The sequence below is a fragment of the Balearica regulorum genome, chromosome 1 (genome assembly GCF_011004875.1).
Source record: "Balearica regulorum gibbericeps isolate bBalReg1 chromosome 1, bBalReg1.pri, whole genome shotgun sequence".
Taxonomy (NCBI): Eukaryota; Metazoa; Chordata; class Aves; order Gruiformes; family Gruidae; genus Balearica; species Balearica regulorum.
Window position 1 is genome coordinate 174188335 of NC_046184.1, and position 18229 is coordinate 174206563.

At 35.4% G+C, this 18229-nt stretch overlaps 1 protein-coding gene across 2 annotated transcripts in view; it reads right to left on the reverse strand.

The window, feature by feature from the left end:
- The window catches only part of PIBF1 (progesterone immunomodulatory binding factor 1), a 127193-nt gene that overhangs the window by 86807 nt on the left and 22157 nt on the right, over positions 1-18229 (reverse strand). For both annotated transcript variants that reach the window (XM_075741690.1, XM_075741691.1), the window contains exons 7-10: positions 17355-17463; positions 13366-13547; positions 9285-9410; positions 5695-5793 (exon numbers count right to left, since the gene is read on the reverse strand). In XM_075741690.1, coding sequence (XP_075597805.1) covers positions 5695-5793; positions 9285-9410; positions 13366-13547; positions 17355-17463 — 516 coding nt within the window. The remainder of the gene's footprint in view (positions 1-5694; positions 5794-9284; positions 9411-13365; positions 13548-17354; positions 17464-18229) is intronic.

Here is an 18229-nt window from a genome sequence, read left to right on the forward strand (position 1 = left end):
TCAGAAAGGTCAGCCATCAGCCTAACTTATCATTCCTATGAGTCTTGACATTAAAAATTCTACAACATCAAGACAGCTGCAGTTATGAGGTGACTGGTTACAGTGCTTAAAGCTTTCATTCAGGAAGAACACAATCTTAGCTAAGAACGTAAAATTTTGAGATTCGTATTGGGGATCAACCAAAGACAACTAGGCATGCCCTAGCAAGTGTGCAGTCTTCCTAACACTACTACTCATCTATTTGATCAGATCAGTTAATTAGGCTTTCTCCTTCTGTTTATTAAAATGCATTCCAGTTATAGTACAATCTGAAGTAGGCTTCGAGATACGCCAGACTTCTTTTTATGCAGAAACATCACTAAAGGACAATCGCTTGTTAGAGAGCAGCTTAAAATCATCCATGAAGACGTGAACTCCAAATAAACATATCTTCAGAAGAAAGGGAAAAAGAGTAGGAGCCTCCTTAGTCATTTCAGTGGAAATACAGGATGCAGACAATTGTTTTTGTTATGGATTTCAGTGCTGCTTCTACAGCTTGGAAACAAACTAGACCCAGTCACTTGGGAAATGGCCTTTTTCTTCTTTGCTTTTCCATCATACTATCACTCTTGGTCCTTTCACTGCCTTCTTTGCATTGATTCCAAATTTCCAAGATGGTATGTCTGAGCAATTTCCATGATATCCACCTTTTACCCTTCTAGCTGCACCTCATACTTAACTTTCTTATCAGGAGAACAAGATGAAAGTAGTTTTTACGGGAAATGTGTAACAGTTACATTGGCTAGGGCTGAAATCTGGACAAGGTCTAACAATGACAATAACAGGCTCAGCTTTATTCTGATACAAATCCTAAACATTATCAAAGTTATGCATACGCATCATAGTATAGAAGTCATAAATGAATACAGAAGCAGCAAATTATTACTACAAAAAAAAGTACTTTAGAAAACACTAATGAGATTAACTAAAAATTTGAAGTTTTAAAGCAGTAGTAATTTTCAAGACCTGCATAGCTCTTCAAGGGAGTACAAAGCGCTCCATAAACAAAAGTAGCAGCCATGTCTAGGGAGTAAAAGGCTATGACAGTATTTTTTTATAGGGTTATGGTAGCTTTGGCAAAGAAATAATTTGGTCAGAAATTTTCAGCATGGATATTTTTTTTTCTTCATAATTTAAATCCTCACTTTATAAAAATATTCTTGAAGAGATAATAGGCTCTCATTTAAGTATTAGCAATAAGTCCAGCACAAATACACTGATGTAGTAATTTTAAGATTAGAGTCATGTCATTGCAATTAGCAACATCTGGATTATAAAAACATGCTAACAGAAGTGGCCAACAATTAATTTTAATGTTTCTATTAACAATGAATATATAATGTAATAAATGTTAATCTAATAATGTGATTCCTGCATACTCAGCAGAGATTCCAAATGCAAAGTAGAACATTTATTTATTCAGTACATTTATCCAATTATCTTCTCATCTAAGATAGTCCTCTAGGCTTGTCTGCAATTAATAAGAAGATACAAGGATCTGGATTTCATGTAATTTAAACATTCATTTTATGAACAGGATCGATCACCTCTCTCCATCCTCTACAAAGTTTAAGACAGATGACTAAAATCAGATGGCGTTAATCTCACCTTCAAATGAATTCTAAAAAGTACTACAACTATGAAGAACAAAGAAAATAAGGGTCAAAAACCAGATTCAAATTATAAAGGTTAATGGGTAGACTAAAAGAAGTCTCTCAAATGTATACACATCTTGCAGCTGACTGGAAAGAAAAGCATTAAATAGGTAAACACAAACACATCGAGAACTTTTTGCATAGGTTTTTTCAACCTATGAAGCATAGACAATTGCTATCAAGAAATGTCAATGACTTTTATTCTATTTTGCTTTTTATTTGAGAAAGGCATTTCTGAATAGAAACACTAAAAATACTTCTAAAGATATATTTACCTGTAGCAGATTGTCCACTATATCTAATAGTTTTAAATAGCTGAGCTATATACATCAATCCAGAAATGTTTAAATAATAATCCAAAATCCTTTGAAATCTTTATAGAACAAACCTAAGACTCTAAACTATTTTTGTAGCCAACATCCTGACTTTACTCAACCCAACCATAAAAACATTGCTTAAAAATGCCCTTTCATCATCTGTGCATATTCAAATATTAAGAAAAAAATGTACATACTTAAAAATATCCTATTACCTTATAGACAGAGGCAGGAATTTAAATCTCCCATTAGCTTTTACAAAACTGATTTTTTTTAATATAAATAGTGCCCACTGCAAAGTTGAAGGAACAGTATTGCGATTGCACAATTTTCTTGAATATTCTTTTTCTGTTTACTGCGTATCTATTTTGTTTCCTCTTCATTTTTCTACACTTCTCATTTTATCATTACAAAGGAAAAGAAAAAAATCACCTTGAGTATAACATATGAGCAGCAATCAACTGTATCAGAGTACAGATTTTTCTGTCACTAGGAAAAAAAAAGATTTTGTAAAATCACACCATCTATCAATTTCCCTCGTGTTACCAGTAATTCTGGAATTTTTAAACAAGTTTCCACTGATAGAGATGAGCTGTATGGTGCTGGAAAAAGAAATTGTACTCCTTAAGGTTTAAAGGAAGTAAACTATCTAATGCAAGAGATGGCTGTTACAGGCATCCCCTGAAGTCAAGTGCTCTTGTATGAGTTCACCCCATATTAGACCTTGGAGTCTACTTTGAACAAAGGAACCATTTCAGTTTGCTGTTGCACATAACATGAAACCAGAAAATTTAACTAGTAGGAAAAAAACAATAGGAAGCCAGGATGTATTTGTTCTACTTTTTGGTGCTGCTTTTTTGTTGCTGTTGTTTTGTTGGGTTGGTTGGTTGGGTTTTTTTGGCAAGGAGAAGTTAGTAACTGATTAACAGTCAATGATTTAAAAATAACGCTCCAGGAATATTCAAGAGAAGGAAAAGTTGGAGCATATTTAATATCTACACATTACTATGCACTACATGATGGAGCTATCACAGAATTGCTCTCTTCATTTAATCCAGAGACACTTTCAACTGAGGTAATATTGCTCATAAAAAAAGTCTGTGTCACATTGTCAGCAGTTTAAAACAAACTGAAAAAGTTTCCATTTTGTCATAATTTTTTTAGAACATGTGTGACATTGACCACAGTTTTATCCAAAATATCAAATCAGTTGGTTTTTGCATTGTCACAGGTAAATGAAACATGGATTCTCACACAGGATTTACAGTTGTATAATAGCGAAGAGAGAAACAAAACTTACATCCTGACATTATAGTGATCTACTTTGAAGTTGAAACAGGAGATTCTTTGTCAGTATAACTCTTTCATGAATATTACCACTTCGGTATTTTCTTGGCATTTGTAAACAGCTGTTTACAAGAAGCTATCACAAACATCAGAAAGAAAATTGAAAATAACTGCACTTGACTAGAAGATTGGGTATTAATTGCACTTCTGATCACAAGATTTGCCAGGGGCTTTAACCACCATGCAGGCCAGTCAACATTCCACACACTTCTGAAGCTTTCAAACATGTTTGTTTATACAGATTATGATACCAGTAGTAAGTACTATGAGTCACCTTGTTTTCTGTGAAGTAGAACTAAGTGCTATAATCACTTAAATATAGAATTGGACAACACAGTTATGCCTTTTTTATCTTAGGGGGTTCTGGTGATATTAGAGAATTTCTTTGTTCCACAGAACTGCCACACGTCAGTCCATTTTAAATCCAGAATTTGGGGGTCTTTTAAATTAAGGCATTTATTCCATCTCATCATGCCAGTTTGTTACTTCGCAGTTCATTTAGGTGGATGATTTGGAATGTGGAAGAAGTCATGGTCTTGACACCGGTACTGCGGTTAGAAGGGAAGTAGTTTTCAAGAGAGACACCTACATTTTGAAGAAGGGAAATATGGGTTTTCTATTTTCCCAAGCAAGAGTTTTTTCTCTGAAAAACATAATCTTCTGAGGAACTTCAAAAACAGTATTAATCAACTTATTAACTTATTTAAATTGAGGAAAGGAGAGTTTTACTTAATTGGAGAACTTATCACTAGAAAAAGCTACAGGAGGACAGAAGCATGAGTGTATCAAACAAGATAACTTTCTTTTCTTCCCCTCTAAAGCTTGCATTTTAAAATCTTCTTCCTATGTTTCCTTTGTTTATACCTTTATAAAGTTGGTATTTTCATTAAAAACAATTAAGTGTGCATACTCAATTATATGCCAGACCAACCTTCCAGAAGACCTTTCAGTTAGATATGAACTCCCCACATATCATAGTAAGTCTCATCAGAAACAAACACATTGTTGCCTTAAATTAGCATTTCATTTCGACTCAGGAGATCAGTTTCGAACCCAGTTTCCTGGTTGTCCCCACTTAACCAGCTTTGATTTCCACATTTTGATTTGCATTGTAGAGCCATCTCAGAGTTTGCTAACTGAATTCCTTTCTGAAAATCCAAGAACACCTACGATGCACTCTAACCACTAAAAGACATTCAGCACCCGTGGGCCCATTCAGCCTGAAGTAGAATTTATAATCAAACCCCTGAAACTCAGCGTGGATATTAAGTCCTCTGACCCATCTTGTTCACTTGTTCACTCTAGAACTACCTCTATTGTTTCACACCACTAGTTACTGCTGACATTTTTTCAGTTCTTTGTGGCTATGCTGGGGCAATGCTATTTCTTCAGTAATATCACTACTGCAATTTAGGAGTTACACATAAAAATTTAAAAGCTTTAATTACTTTATGCCTATGCTTAAGGTACAATATTTTAACAGATTACTATTGTAATTAAAAACAATTCCAAGCAAACCCAGTTCACATCGAGCACTTTCTCTGAGTAGATGACTAGGTGGCACAGTTGGTTAATGAACTGACCTTTTCATTTTAGAAAAAAGGTGTGGATTAAACAATGAACCAAGTCCAAAATTAAGGACACATGACAAACTTACCCTGAACAGCTTTGACTACTGTCCATAGTTTTAAATTACCTCATAATTTACCATATCTAATATTCTAAATTTACAAAAAGTGAAGATAAGGTGCTGCAGAGCAGGATAGTAAGACTGCTTGTACACAGGCAGGAAATCAATCATAGTTTCCATCTCGGTATGAATAGAATTGTACATTTGTATAGACACTATATTTTATACATGCAATATGAAAGACTGAGAAGAGACAGCAGTAAGAAAAGAAGCACTGAGCAAGCATAACTGTTTATGATTACTTCTCTCTAACCACACTTTACAAAACCTATTATTGAAGTTATCATCCAAGGTAATTTTCTACTTTCAACTACAGAAAAAAGCCAACAGAATAGGTTCAGAGTTTGACCACTGCTACTGTACAATATGAAATCCACAATCTTGCTATGGAGATGTATAATTTTGTTTGCTTGTCTTTACAGGATTGTAGGAGAACAATCAAACTTTCACATTGTTACTGCACTGGTAATGGAAAAAAAATTGCTACTAGAATTAAATCTGTAACTTCATTTAAACAAAATGTTTGTAATTCAGTTAATTCTTTACAAGCAGAAAGCCAAAACAGTCATTCCTCCTAACTAAAAAACTCCTTAGATATATAGTTATACCTTTAGATTTTTTTATATGCATTTTAAAAGATACTTACTGTTCTAAGAGTTGATCATATTTTCTTAAAGCATCCTTTTCAGCAATATTTGCTCTTTCTTTTTCAGCGACAGCATTATCTCTTGCTTCTCTCAAATTTCTGAATGAAACAAAAGTTATTCTGTCAAAAATCTGTTAGGAAAAAGACTGTTTTGCTTCATTAATTACTACTGACTGACCTTAGCTTCAATGCTACCTTCTTCAATTCTCAGAATGATAGAGGGGTCTGTCTATTTATATGCCTATTCATTACAGAGGCTTTATTTCAGATTACTTTCATATATATACCAGCAAAGTTTCCAGTTCTGAAATTCTAAAACCAATGATCAAACCACTTATTTATATGTAGAAATATATGAATAATTCTGGATTACTAGAACTGTAAATTATTTAATTTTTGTACGAATTAAATAAATTCCAATAATTTTGCTTGGTACTTCATTAATAACTAGGGGAATGCTGTCCTCATAGCTAACATGATTTACAACTTTTATGATAGAGTAGGAGAAGATTAGCCAGGCATAGAAAACCTATTTCCACATACAACTAATTGCTAGTTAGTCCGATATATGGATTATTGCATATCATTGGTGTTTCCTTCTGGATTCTATTGCTGACATAATTTTTGATGCGCACAGAACCATAATATAACACAAACACTTTATTGCAATCAATCTATACTTTTTCAATTTTTTTAACCAAGAACCACTCAAGACTTGCAAACTATCTCATTCTTATTTCACTGACACAAATGAGAATAGTATCATATGAAGAATAAGACATGTAGTATTTGTGTCAAAAAATTATATAGGTATTAGTAGCCCATTCATCTATAGCCTGCCTGTAGCATAATATTGCAATGTCTCCACTATTGAGTGCAACACAGTAACAGCTAAGTTGCAGAGCAAATAGCGGTTGTTGAGGATCAGACATCTACCTATGACTGTTTTTGAGGATTTTACTTTACACCTGGTTTGCTCCTGTGACCTGAACACTCACTAGCATTTGGAATCTATTAGATGATCTTAGAGACTGCTTTTAATTTAGTTTACTCCAAAAGGAATCCTGTTCATCTGCTACAAGTGTAAGCACAGTACTGCAAATCCAAGCACAAACTGTGAGGCAGACAGCAATGACTGGGGGGTTTCACTTCAAAACCACATTCTTCATCTGAACTAAACTGTTAATGTAGATGCAACTAAGCTCTTCCCACTGAAGTTATTCCGTCCGCCCCTTCCCCACAGGAACTTTTTGACTTAAAGCAAAGTGAAATTACAGTCTCAAGCAGATTTTGAAGACAAGAGAAAAGTCAAGATATAGAGGTAAATGGAAAACTACTAAGCCCATGTAAATGTTATCCTAGGTCATTTTAGCCACACTAAAGATCTAATTTTTGGATGAAAGACTGTTTTCTAGACTAAGGAAATGTTATCAATGGTACTTTTCTGAACTCAAAGTAATTCATATGAATAGGAAGTAGTTACTTATGAAGAATCAACATCAGAATTAGGTAACAGCTAACTGGCTATTTTTCTTTAAAAATTAAGTCACTGTGCTACAGGATTATCAATGAGATTCAGGGACTGATCTTGAGAGTAGATTCTTTAAAATCGACTCATATCAAAATATAAGAACATGGTGATTAATTTTAACAGCATTAAGATCAAGCATATTACGTCTCAGAGTGGGAGTGCAATGTTGTGTCCTCAAGACTAGAGTAAGGGAAGCGGGATAAAAATTCAATGGTAGGAGATGTACAGCTACTCATTTAGACAATAAACTATTTTGCTTAACTGAATAGCTAATCAATTGAAAATGCAATAGAAGGAAAAAAGACACAAGAGAGGTACTACTCGACCAACAAGACAATCACAGATGTGATGTAACTTCTGTTGAAATATTTTCAACAGAGCTAGGAAACACTGCCAGTTTTCAGATTGTGTGATTGCAATATTAAAAGTGGCAGAGCACCTGATGGCTGCTTGTACAGGCCATGTGGACTGCACTTGCTAGGTATCTAGCAAGTGAAAGTACCCTTCTAAAATGGGACAGGAATACTACCTACAGAGTCATAAACAGGTATAGGAAAAAAAAAAAAAGGTGGGATGAGGGCAGAGGAGGGGAAGTAGAAGCATGAGGGCATCTATATTAGCTTTTGAAATAAATCTCTCACAACTGGGATTCCATTTGTCTTGCCATTGAGAGGTGCCTCAGACTGGGAAACATTGACTTATGGTGGAATTTTTATTATTTTATAGAAAAAGCATACACTAAAAATCCTTTTTTGCAACGTATGAAGCCAAATCTAAGGGATTTACATTTCAGATGTAATTATTTCAAAACAAGGAACAAAACTTCTGTAAATTTGTTTCAGGTACAAATGAAATATCTTTCAGTAGCTTTCTCAATGATATATAGACCCTTATTATATCTTCACAAACAGTAGAGGTTTAAATTCATACTTTGTAATTCAAAATAGATTTGCATACAGGAAGTGGTGTGGATGTATGTTTGTGTGTATATATATTTTACTCACACTTGCAAAACTACACAATGATGTAACTTTTTTTAATTAGAACCTTTCAGTTGACTGGAAGACAGACAGCAGGAGTCATGTTCTTTTTTCACTCTTCCAAGCAATACCAAAACTACCTATTAGAGGAACAGATGCTGATGCCACAAATATCTTTTTACTACAGTCATTTCCTTCTCCACACAAGACACTTTCAGGACATCTACAATGAAGTTATAATGAATTATTAAATGCTCCTCCCATTTTAAAGGAATAAAAGGGGCAAAAAACAAGCTCAAAAATAAATCCAGTGCCAAAAGTCCAAATCCTTAGATCCCTAAAGACTGATGTATATGCCTAACTCTGCGCATAATTCCATGGAATTCAACAAGATGACACACATACCAAATGCAATGTGCAGATCTTTGCAGGACTAGGATCTTCTTCAAAATAGGCTTTTATAATCATTTACAGGAAATCAATGCTTTTTTGAATCGTAAAGCTGTAAACAATCTCAAATAGATTTATTTTAGAAAGGCATTAAGTCTCATTGGTTTCCTCTCATTCTTTCTGCTTTACTTTCTGCATCAACACCTTCTCTTCCCATTTCCTGGCACAGTTTCAAGATTGCCCATATACCATGACAGGTAAATCAACACATTTTTTTATTAATTAACACTATACATCTGAACAAACTTCAAATCACTAATGTTTATCTAGAACATGACACTTAACACTTTTTGTTGACAATGTGGGATGTCCACCATTTAATAATAAGCATAACACCATATATTTGAGCATATTGAGCCACCTGGCCTAGTGGAGAGTGTCCCTGCCCATGGCAGGGGGGTTGGAACTACATGACCTTTAAGATCCCTTCCAACCCAAACCATTCTATGATTCTATACATTTACTGTACAAGAATCTTTTTAAAAGATTCTCATCATTTTTATAATTGAACTTAAATTCTCACATTTTGATCACCTCCCAAAAAGTCAGTCAGCTGGGATTATACCTAAGCACAAAACAGTACTTGCTCATTTTTGCCCTAATTAGGTTATTGCTTGCATCTTATCTACCTGTTTTCACGTTCATACATCTCTTTTGAAGTGCTTCTTAGTTGCTCGATTTCTTGATTTGTTTTCAACCTTATTTGTTCCAACTCATCATGCAGTCTTTTTTCATATTCTGTTTTATAGTGGTCTCTGTAAATAAACAAACACACAACATGGGAATTTAAGATTAATTGCACTGGGCAAAATATCAAAACTTCAGGTACAGCTGTACAAGTACAGCAGAACACTTCTTGATTTTACATTTTATTTTAATTCTTAGTCATTTTCCTCCCAAATAGCTTGAAATGCATATTAGCCTATGTTGTTATGCAAATTGAGTGAAAACCAATCAGGAATAAAGAATATTTAATTGAGAATAAATAAAAGCTTTCTGCATTGTTTTAATTTTTTTAAAGTAATTTGACATTGATTAATCATGCAACATTATGCTTCACATTCTTCCAGAAATTCTTTGTCAGCCTCTACATGAGTGTTTATATTAATTAGCCACTTAAAAAAAAAAAAAGTTCCTCACTTTCCAAAGTTTTCTAGCTTCTTCATCACTAGGCAAGGGTTGACTAACTTGCTAAGTTACAATAGTGCCACGCTACTACAAGACTTTGTTATGTACTATTTGCACCTTATATGGAGAACAAACCACAAGAAACACTGAAGGTTACATGCTGTGGAGATTTGTGAAGATGAAAAACCCCAAGATGTGGGAATTTCTGCTGTCAACGTGACATATATATTAATTAAAATACATACTTCAGTTTTTAAGCAGCAGATATCAAAAGATTCCAGGATAAAATAATTTCATTTCAGAGTAATATTGACATCTTTTTGTAACTTTGGAAGCCCGTGACAGATTGTAAGGAATCCCATAAAGAATTTCTCCTACAAAACAAGGCTTATGTCATAGGTACTTAACAGCTAAGGAATGTTAAATGTTAAAATTTTATAGCATCTAGTTAATGTTCAAGAATAATCAATCAGCAGTGAAGCAACTGGTAGAAATTACATGTTTGGAAATAAAAGCATGTTTATGAAGAAATGTGCCTTTCTTCCGATTTCCATAATTTTTAGAAATCAGTACCTGAGCTGGACAAAAACTCCTTCACATTAACTAAGCCCCCCCAAATATTTGCATGTCAGAATGCTTGCTGTCCAGGTTTTCCTCTTTTCTTTTTATTGACACAGTGAATTTCAGTTGACCTTTCAAGGTAAAAGTAAATTTATCTCCTCTCTTTCCTCAAGTGCACCACACTACAGCAATGAATCTTTGATACAATGAAGAAGTTTATAATAAAACAAAACAAACACACTGTACTGGAATGTAAGGTCCCCATTTGAAACTTCTTGTTTTCTTTATGTGTTATATCGCTCAATATGTAGGGAAAAAAATGCTGAAGATCAAGACTTCAGGATACAATTCTTATGTGCAGAATCAACGAGCATCACCATTTTCTTGGTACTTAGACAATTTGCTATTACCATTACTACTTTCCAAAAAGAAATTTCTGTTGTTGCAGATAATACACCTTCCCATCCGTGGCAAAACTGCTAGAAGTCAGGAAGGTTCACTGAAAAAATCAGAAGAATCTGGAAAAGTCTTGAACACCCACAGTGATGTCACCAGAAGACAGTACAAAGTCATGCTTATCTTTATGATGACTAAAATAAACAAATGGTATAAAAAATAAACAATATATTTATTTATAAAATAAACAATATGGCATGTTCCGAGTATATAGCTTGACTGCCCTGATAATGCCTTTTAATAAACACTGAGTTGCTGCTGAAGCAAAGGACCATCATTTGCAATTTTTATTCCTGACCTGTTGTTACAGTGTTTTGCTTGACTAGTAATTAAAAATGGTTTTGCCTCATTGAGTTGTTTTGTCTTCTTCAGGCTGCGGGCTTTAATGAGTGTGTTTCCAGGCCTGTTATTGATAAGGCTTTATATTGAGAATAAACTGAATGTGATCTGAGCATCTCAATGCAAACATGGATTGTGCTTTAAACATATAAAGGGAAATCTTTTGCATTGGTCTGTACACAGATTCCCAATAACTGTAGCTATGACCTGCTGTGATTCGTCTATTACCCCCATTACTATTACCCCCGTTTTTTGAAAGAAAACTTACATTTTTACAGTTTACATTACATTTTTACATTATGAAATTACTTATTCAAAGTTCACGAGCAGGTCAGCTGCGGAACTTTGAATAAAGCTGCAGTGCGGTCCTACACATGCTGCTTACTACATTACACTGTCTTCTCTGCTATGAAAGACAATAATGGTCACTAAAGGAGAGAAGATGTACCTGCATTATTGATTACAGTTAATATCTGTCCTATGAAAATTAGCATCATGAAGAGAGTCACCAATACCAACGATGTGAAGAGACGGATTTGGTAACAGTACAAAATCCCAATGACAGTATCAAGATCTCTAAAGGCAAAGTAAGAGTCACCAAATTTCTTTTTAGTTGCTATCAAAGTGCAAGAGACAGAGACCGCTGATATTCCAGAGGACAGTAAAGCAGGCTTGCACAGTATCCCAAACTGTGGTAGAGGCAAGCTATGTAGGTGTCTTTGTAGACTCCTCAAATGGAGACAGCCTACGTTATTATTGCAGGCAAAGGATTTCACAATGGTTTTCTAGAAACACAAATCTAGCTACAAGAATCAGTGCTTACAAGCACATTTCTAGAGGAAGACTGCTCAGACCTAGATGATTTCTTCAAATCCCATTTAAACGTAAGTCTTAAAATATTATTTAAAATGCAAAAGTTCCAGGTGAGCATAATTCAGAGATATATACACACAAAAGAAATAAAAAAAAAAGTTTAAGAGACTGCACTGAAAGGAAAAATAATATTAAAACCACTTCTGACGGTCTGGAACTTCATGGCTGATAAATCCAGTAGAGTGCTCTTCTATTTCTATTTAGAAGACAATTTGTCTTTTAGTTGTTTTACAGGAGAGTCATATTAGCACATTTCATCTTAGTTATACAAGGACACAAGATTTATAGATGCTGTTTGCAGTTCCATCTTCTTGATTCAGACAGAAGGAAGAAGCTAAACAGAAGCTGAACCTACTTCCTATTCTAAGCTTATTCATTCAATCCACATGTGTTTAAGGACACTACTAACAAAAAAATGGTTTTATGTTCATTAATGAAGAACATACAAGCAAATATTTGATGTAATTTTGGGATATACATTGAAATTCTATTTTTTTGCATCTAGATGTATGGAAATAACTTGAACTGGATAACCTTGAATTCTGAATAAGACAAATCTAAATGTGGTTTGAAATTGGAAAATTATCTTAGTCATATGATTTAGTTTTAGGTAGTCCTGAGAGGAGAAGAGAGTTGGATACTTATGGCTCCCTTCCAGCTTGAGATATTCTACAATTCTATTAAATTTTGTAGTACAGCATTACATATGTAGCAAGACATGTAGCTGAATAGTGTAGTGTTTCCTGTTCAACATATATCTATACCAATTCAAATACCATATGGATTTGACAGTATTTATCATTGTGGCTAGCATACAATGATCAATTTATTTCTCAAGGCTACATTTAGAGAATCTGTATTCAAACTTGAGATATGAAACACTGATAGCTCTAATAGCTGATACGAAACACATTATGTCCTATTTTAAACATTTGTGAAAAATAAATATACTATTGCAGAATTAAATAATTTAAATTGTCTTTCAAATACTCCTGTTTTTAATAAAAGTCATTTGGGGTGTGTGGGGGTAAGATATGCAACGTATGCACTTTAAAGAGTTTTTCTATCTTTTGTAATTAATTACAGTTACCTCTGTAAATTTTTATATACACCTAAGAGAACAGTTGCCATAAACTTTCAATGCTGACATCTTCACTACTATGGTCCTGTAACAAAGGTTTAAGAAAAATTTCCTGATACATATTAAGACTCAACAGAAGTGGGTTCTAGTTACACAAATATGGACTAGCTTTCTGAAAGTTAAAATTATATTTAAACAGGATTTGTGCAAGAAACAAGGGAAAACAGTTAACTAACTTGTCTACTGATAGAAGTGAACACAAGATAACTTACCTGGATGCAACATATTTTTCATACATTTCTTCCCTAGCTTTTTTGGCATCCTCTAGCTGCATCTGAAGTCTTTCAAGACGATCTTCTTCATGTGCACAGCGAACACTAAGCTCCATATTCTGACGATTAAGATAATCTTTATCTTTTTGCAACAAGTTGAGGGATTGTTGTATAGTTGCCAGCTATAAAAGACATTAAAAAGAACACTTTAACATGAACTTCAAGATAAGTATTTAACCTATGTACACATATTTGTGATTTCATTGTAACTCTCCTCTGTGAAATCACCTGAACCAAAAAACTCTATTTACACTTATGTTCAACATGAGTAAGGTGGTGAAGTTTTATGCTGAAAAAAAGGCTTTAATAAAATTATACTTGTATGAGTTTTCATTATTTATTTCTGGTAATTGGCACCTGAAAAAGAGATAGTGTCCCTTAATGTACCTCAGTATCTAAATACTACTGAGGTACTATATAGCGATAGTACTGAAAAGTACGATGTCAGAAATACCAGTTACGAGTCTTGGTACCAATCTGTCATCATACTGGCTACGACACTCTCAGAAACAGAAGTGAAAAGTTTAAGTGCACCAGAGTGATTATTGCTCCATAAAGAAATGGTAAAACTACTAGTTCTGGGGCTGAAGTATATCATGATTGTCATGGACAAGGCAATGGTCCAGGCCAGCACCAAGGGCAAAGAGGGTTATGCACGCCTTGTTTTGACTTTCATTTAGCATTGTGTTGCTACAGAAAGCTGAACTGATGCCAAAGTATAAACATTAGTATCTTCTGAGTTTCTGTAACAGCCTTCCCAATCACCAGATCAGTCATCTTTACTACTCCAAGAAGCGGTGTGGGAGAGAGTAGACTCCATTTATTCTAGGTGAACATTGTCAGAGAACAGCCACAAACCATAATGGCACTCGTGCACAGTGGCCAACTCCTTACTCATTATAGCAAAATGCAGTTTTATCACCTTAAATAATTTTGCCATTTAACCTCTTGAGGATGTCACATGCCAAGTTCAAAGAATGATAAATAAGTAATGTATCAGAAATATGTCCCCCAAAGCTATAAAGACATCATGTACATGTTTTAGACAGAATTCACCCTTCCTGAGTCATAAAAGGACTAAAGGTTACTTAATGGAGATATTCGAGTCAAAGACATGGAACAACTAGTTAAACAGCCAAAAATCCGTACCAAAAAAAAAAAAAAAAAAAGGCAAAAAAGCTCTTAGAGGCATGCTTCTCTCCATCTGTGTATCGGGTTTGTGTGGCAAGGTTTTGGTAGCAGGTGGGGCTACAGGGGTGGCTTCTGTGAGAAGCTGCTAGAAGCTTCCCCTATGCCCAACAGGGCCAATACCAGCCAGCTCCAAGACAGACCCACCACTGGCCAAGGCCGAGCCCATCAGCCATGGATGTAGCACCTCTGGGATAACAGAGTTAAGAAGGAAAAAAAAACACACAAAGATTCTCCATTTGATTCTTGCGGGGACCAGTACAGAAGTCAAGAACAACCTTCTCATGCAGTGCCCCTTTCATTCACATTAAAAAATAAATTCTCAAGTTAATTCAGAACAGCCAATCAATTATTTCTTTATTCCTTTTGATGTTTCCTGGAAAGATTTCTATACAGAAACTCAGCTTAAAAAATATTCTTATTTTTGCATCAAAATTGCACTGAGCTACAAACCATCTGATAACTAGTCAATGATGATACAAACTGAAAAAGTTTCCTTCTTGAGATTCAGTAAAAAAAGCCTCTTCTCCCTCCTGAAAAGCTGTTGCAAAGTTACGCCAACATCAGATGAAGGGAAAAATCCCTTAGTGGTTCCCATAGTTTTCCATGATTCTATCCCACTTACTTAAATTGAGTAAGTAATCCTGGAGGTTCACTGAAGCAATCCTCCCCACGCACAATTTTGATACAGAAATAGTGATAATGGATAGTGAGTAATGGAAGCTTGTACTGGTATAAACTATAAAAAGTCCTATAGATCAAGGCAGTGGACTTGGAAATATTCTCTACACATATTTCTCTAAGTCCCTTGACTCAAAAGTTATCATACATGTTCAGTAAGGGAGTCATCACTGAACAATTCATGACTGAATGAATGAACAGAGAAGCAGCAAGGGACATTTTTCTTGACCTGGCAGGGCTCTGGCTCTTGGATGGTCTTTGGAGCAGCAGAAACACATTCTCCTGTGAAACACCAGTGCTACCAGAATGGCAATGACTGAGTCACTGAAGTGACTGACCTAACTGGATCAGAACTCACCAGAACCCTGACAAAGATGAGAAACTCTCTGTGCCTGAAGAGGCATTTATTCATTTTCCCAGCAGAAAGATTTTCAAAGATGAACAGAGACATGTTAGAGAAAAACAGTCCATCACCCTAGTAGGCAGTCCTGCCGAAAAAGGAAGCAGCACTGGAGTTCCTCTTGACAATAGGCAGTATCATAGAAAGAAGAGGTCCAGAATAGCAGTCTCTCTATTCCTGACACAGAACTAACTTCTGTAAAGGCGAAGTGAAACATACTTCAGGCAATTGAACCATTATTTTACTGAAGAGTCACAAAGAAGAAAAACTATGTACTCTATTGATGTCTAGAAAAAACATACACAACAAAACATAAGCTACACAGTATCTCTGCCCTACTGTCACTATTGGTCTGAAAGAGCTAAAGTAAGTTATAACTAGTTCTGCACCTTTTGAGGGATAGAGCATACTCACAGCATTCAGCCTTCACTGGCAAATGTTGTCCTTGGGCCTCCCAGGTTCCTGAGTTTATTGGCAGGGTTTGGAAGACTGCAGCAAAGGAAGACTAAGCTAGAGACCTAGGAAAATGGCATGTACATAGTGCCTAGGGAAAAACAGAAAGCACTTGACCGATGTTGAGGGAGATAGCCAATGTTGCTGTGAGGTTGGCCTGCTGTTTGAAAGATCATAGCAAGTGAGTAGGGCTTCTGATGACCAGAATCCATCTTCAACAAGAAGGACCCAGTGAACTGTGGGTTTGTAAGTCTAATCTCAGTCCCCACTAAGATTATGAAGCAAATCCTCCTGGAAGCCATATCCTGGAAGCATATGGAGGAAAAGGTGACTGGAAACAACTAGCATGTATTTACCAAGGCCAAACCGTGCCTAGCAAACCTGACAAGAAAGTTGGCTCTATGGATGAGGGCACAGCTGTCCATGTCATTTACTTGGACTTTTGCATAGCTTTCAGCCATCTCCCATAACATATCTATGGGAAAATTGGCAAAATATGGATTGGACAGGTGAATATGAGTTGAACAAACTGAACATGAGGCAGAAGTGTGCACTGACAGAAAAGGCGGCCAAGTGCCTACTGAGCTGCATTAGCAACAATGCAGACAACAGGTTGAAGAAAATGATTACCCTGTGTTTAGTACTTGTGAGACTGTATTTGGTGTGCCATGTCCCATTCTGAGTTCCCCATAAAGACATCATTAACATACCAGAGCAAGACCAGAGGAGCTCTACCAAGACAGTCATGGACTGCAGCATGTGATGTACAAGGGGTTGAGAGAAATGTGGGGTTTTTTCAGCTTTCAGAAGAGAAATCTGGATGGGGAAAAGCTTATTGTTGTCTTCACCTATCCAACTGGACCGCATAGAGCGAGCCAGACTCTTGGAAGCACACAGTGACAGGCAACAGAAAAAAGCTGCAACAACTCTGATTAGGTTTAAAAAAAATTTTTCACAAAGAGTGTGGACAAACATGGAACAGATTGTCCAGAAAAGGCTGTGGAATCTCATTGCTTGGTGATATTCAAAACTTGACAAAGCCCTAAGGAACCTGACCTATGTTGGCTCTGCACTGCATGCGAGGGTTGGACCAGCTGCTCTCCTGTGGACCATTCTAATCCATGATCCTCCAGACTTGATTAGACAAACAATCAAATTCCTGAGGTGAAGAAATAGACAATTATTGAGATAAGAACTTTATGTTTACCTCTTTTGATAAGTCATTTCTTTCTTTAGCTTGCGCTTTGTGTGACACCTCTAATATTTCATATTTTCTTCTGAGTTCTGACAATTCATGTTCAAATACATCACGTTCACTGTTAAAATAAAGTGAAATTATTAGGTGCATAAAATGTAATGAACAAGATTCCTGTGCATTTGTCATTTCTCAGTCTTCTTTCAGTTCATGACACTGACTTCTTCCAACCAGTCACTCATAGCACTTTAGTGATAATTTTACCTTTTTTTAGTTATTAACACTGCAACAATATCTTATTATATGAAGTAATTTTCTTAATTTCTAAGTATTTTAAAAAAATCCTAGATTATAATACAATAATCCTGAATTCCTATCCTAAATTATTTCATACTCTGATTATTCTTCTTGAGGCTTTGGGCTACACATTTCTCCTCTTAGCAACGGGTACTGTAAGTACCCTTGTCCATCCTTTCAGATTTGGCAAGCTTTTGATGTTATTTCCCGTGACATTCTCCTGAATCTTTTGCAGACATTAAGTTTGATGAAAAACTAAAGCAATTTCATTCTCATCTTCCTAATGAAGCAGAAAGCAACGTATACTTGTTCTCAGTTGCTACTCTCCCTTGTATACAGCCCCTTGATACCACAGGAGGTTGCACTACTCTTTTCATGCTTAAAATATATGACACAGCTGCAAAAATTATGTTGGTGTCCTGAGTAAGAGTGCTTTCCATATGCATAAAGAAGCAGCTCTGTGTCTCCACTCTATCTGACCTTGTCAGAACAGTGAAATGAATGAGCCAGTATGAGCTTGCAATTTGGAAAAAAGCTAACCAGTTTTATATTAAGCATAGCATAGCTTTAAAACTGAGATAACTTGTAGT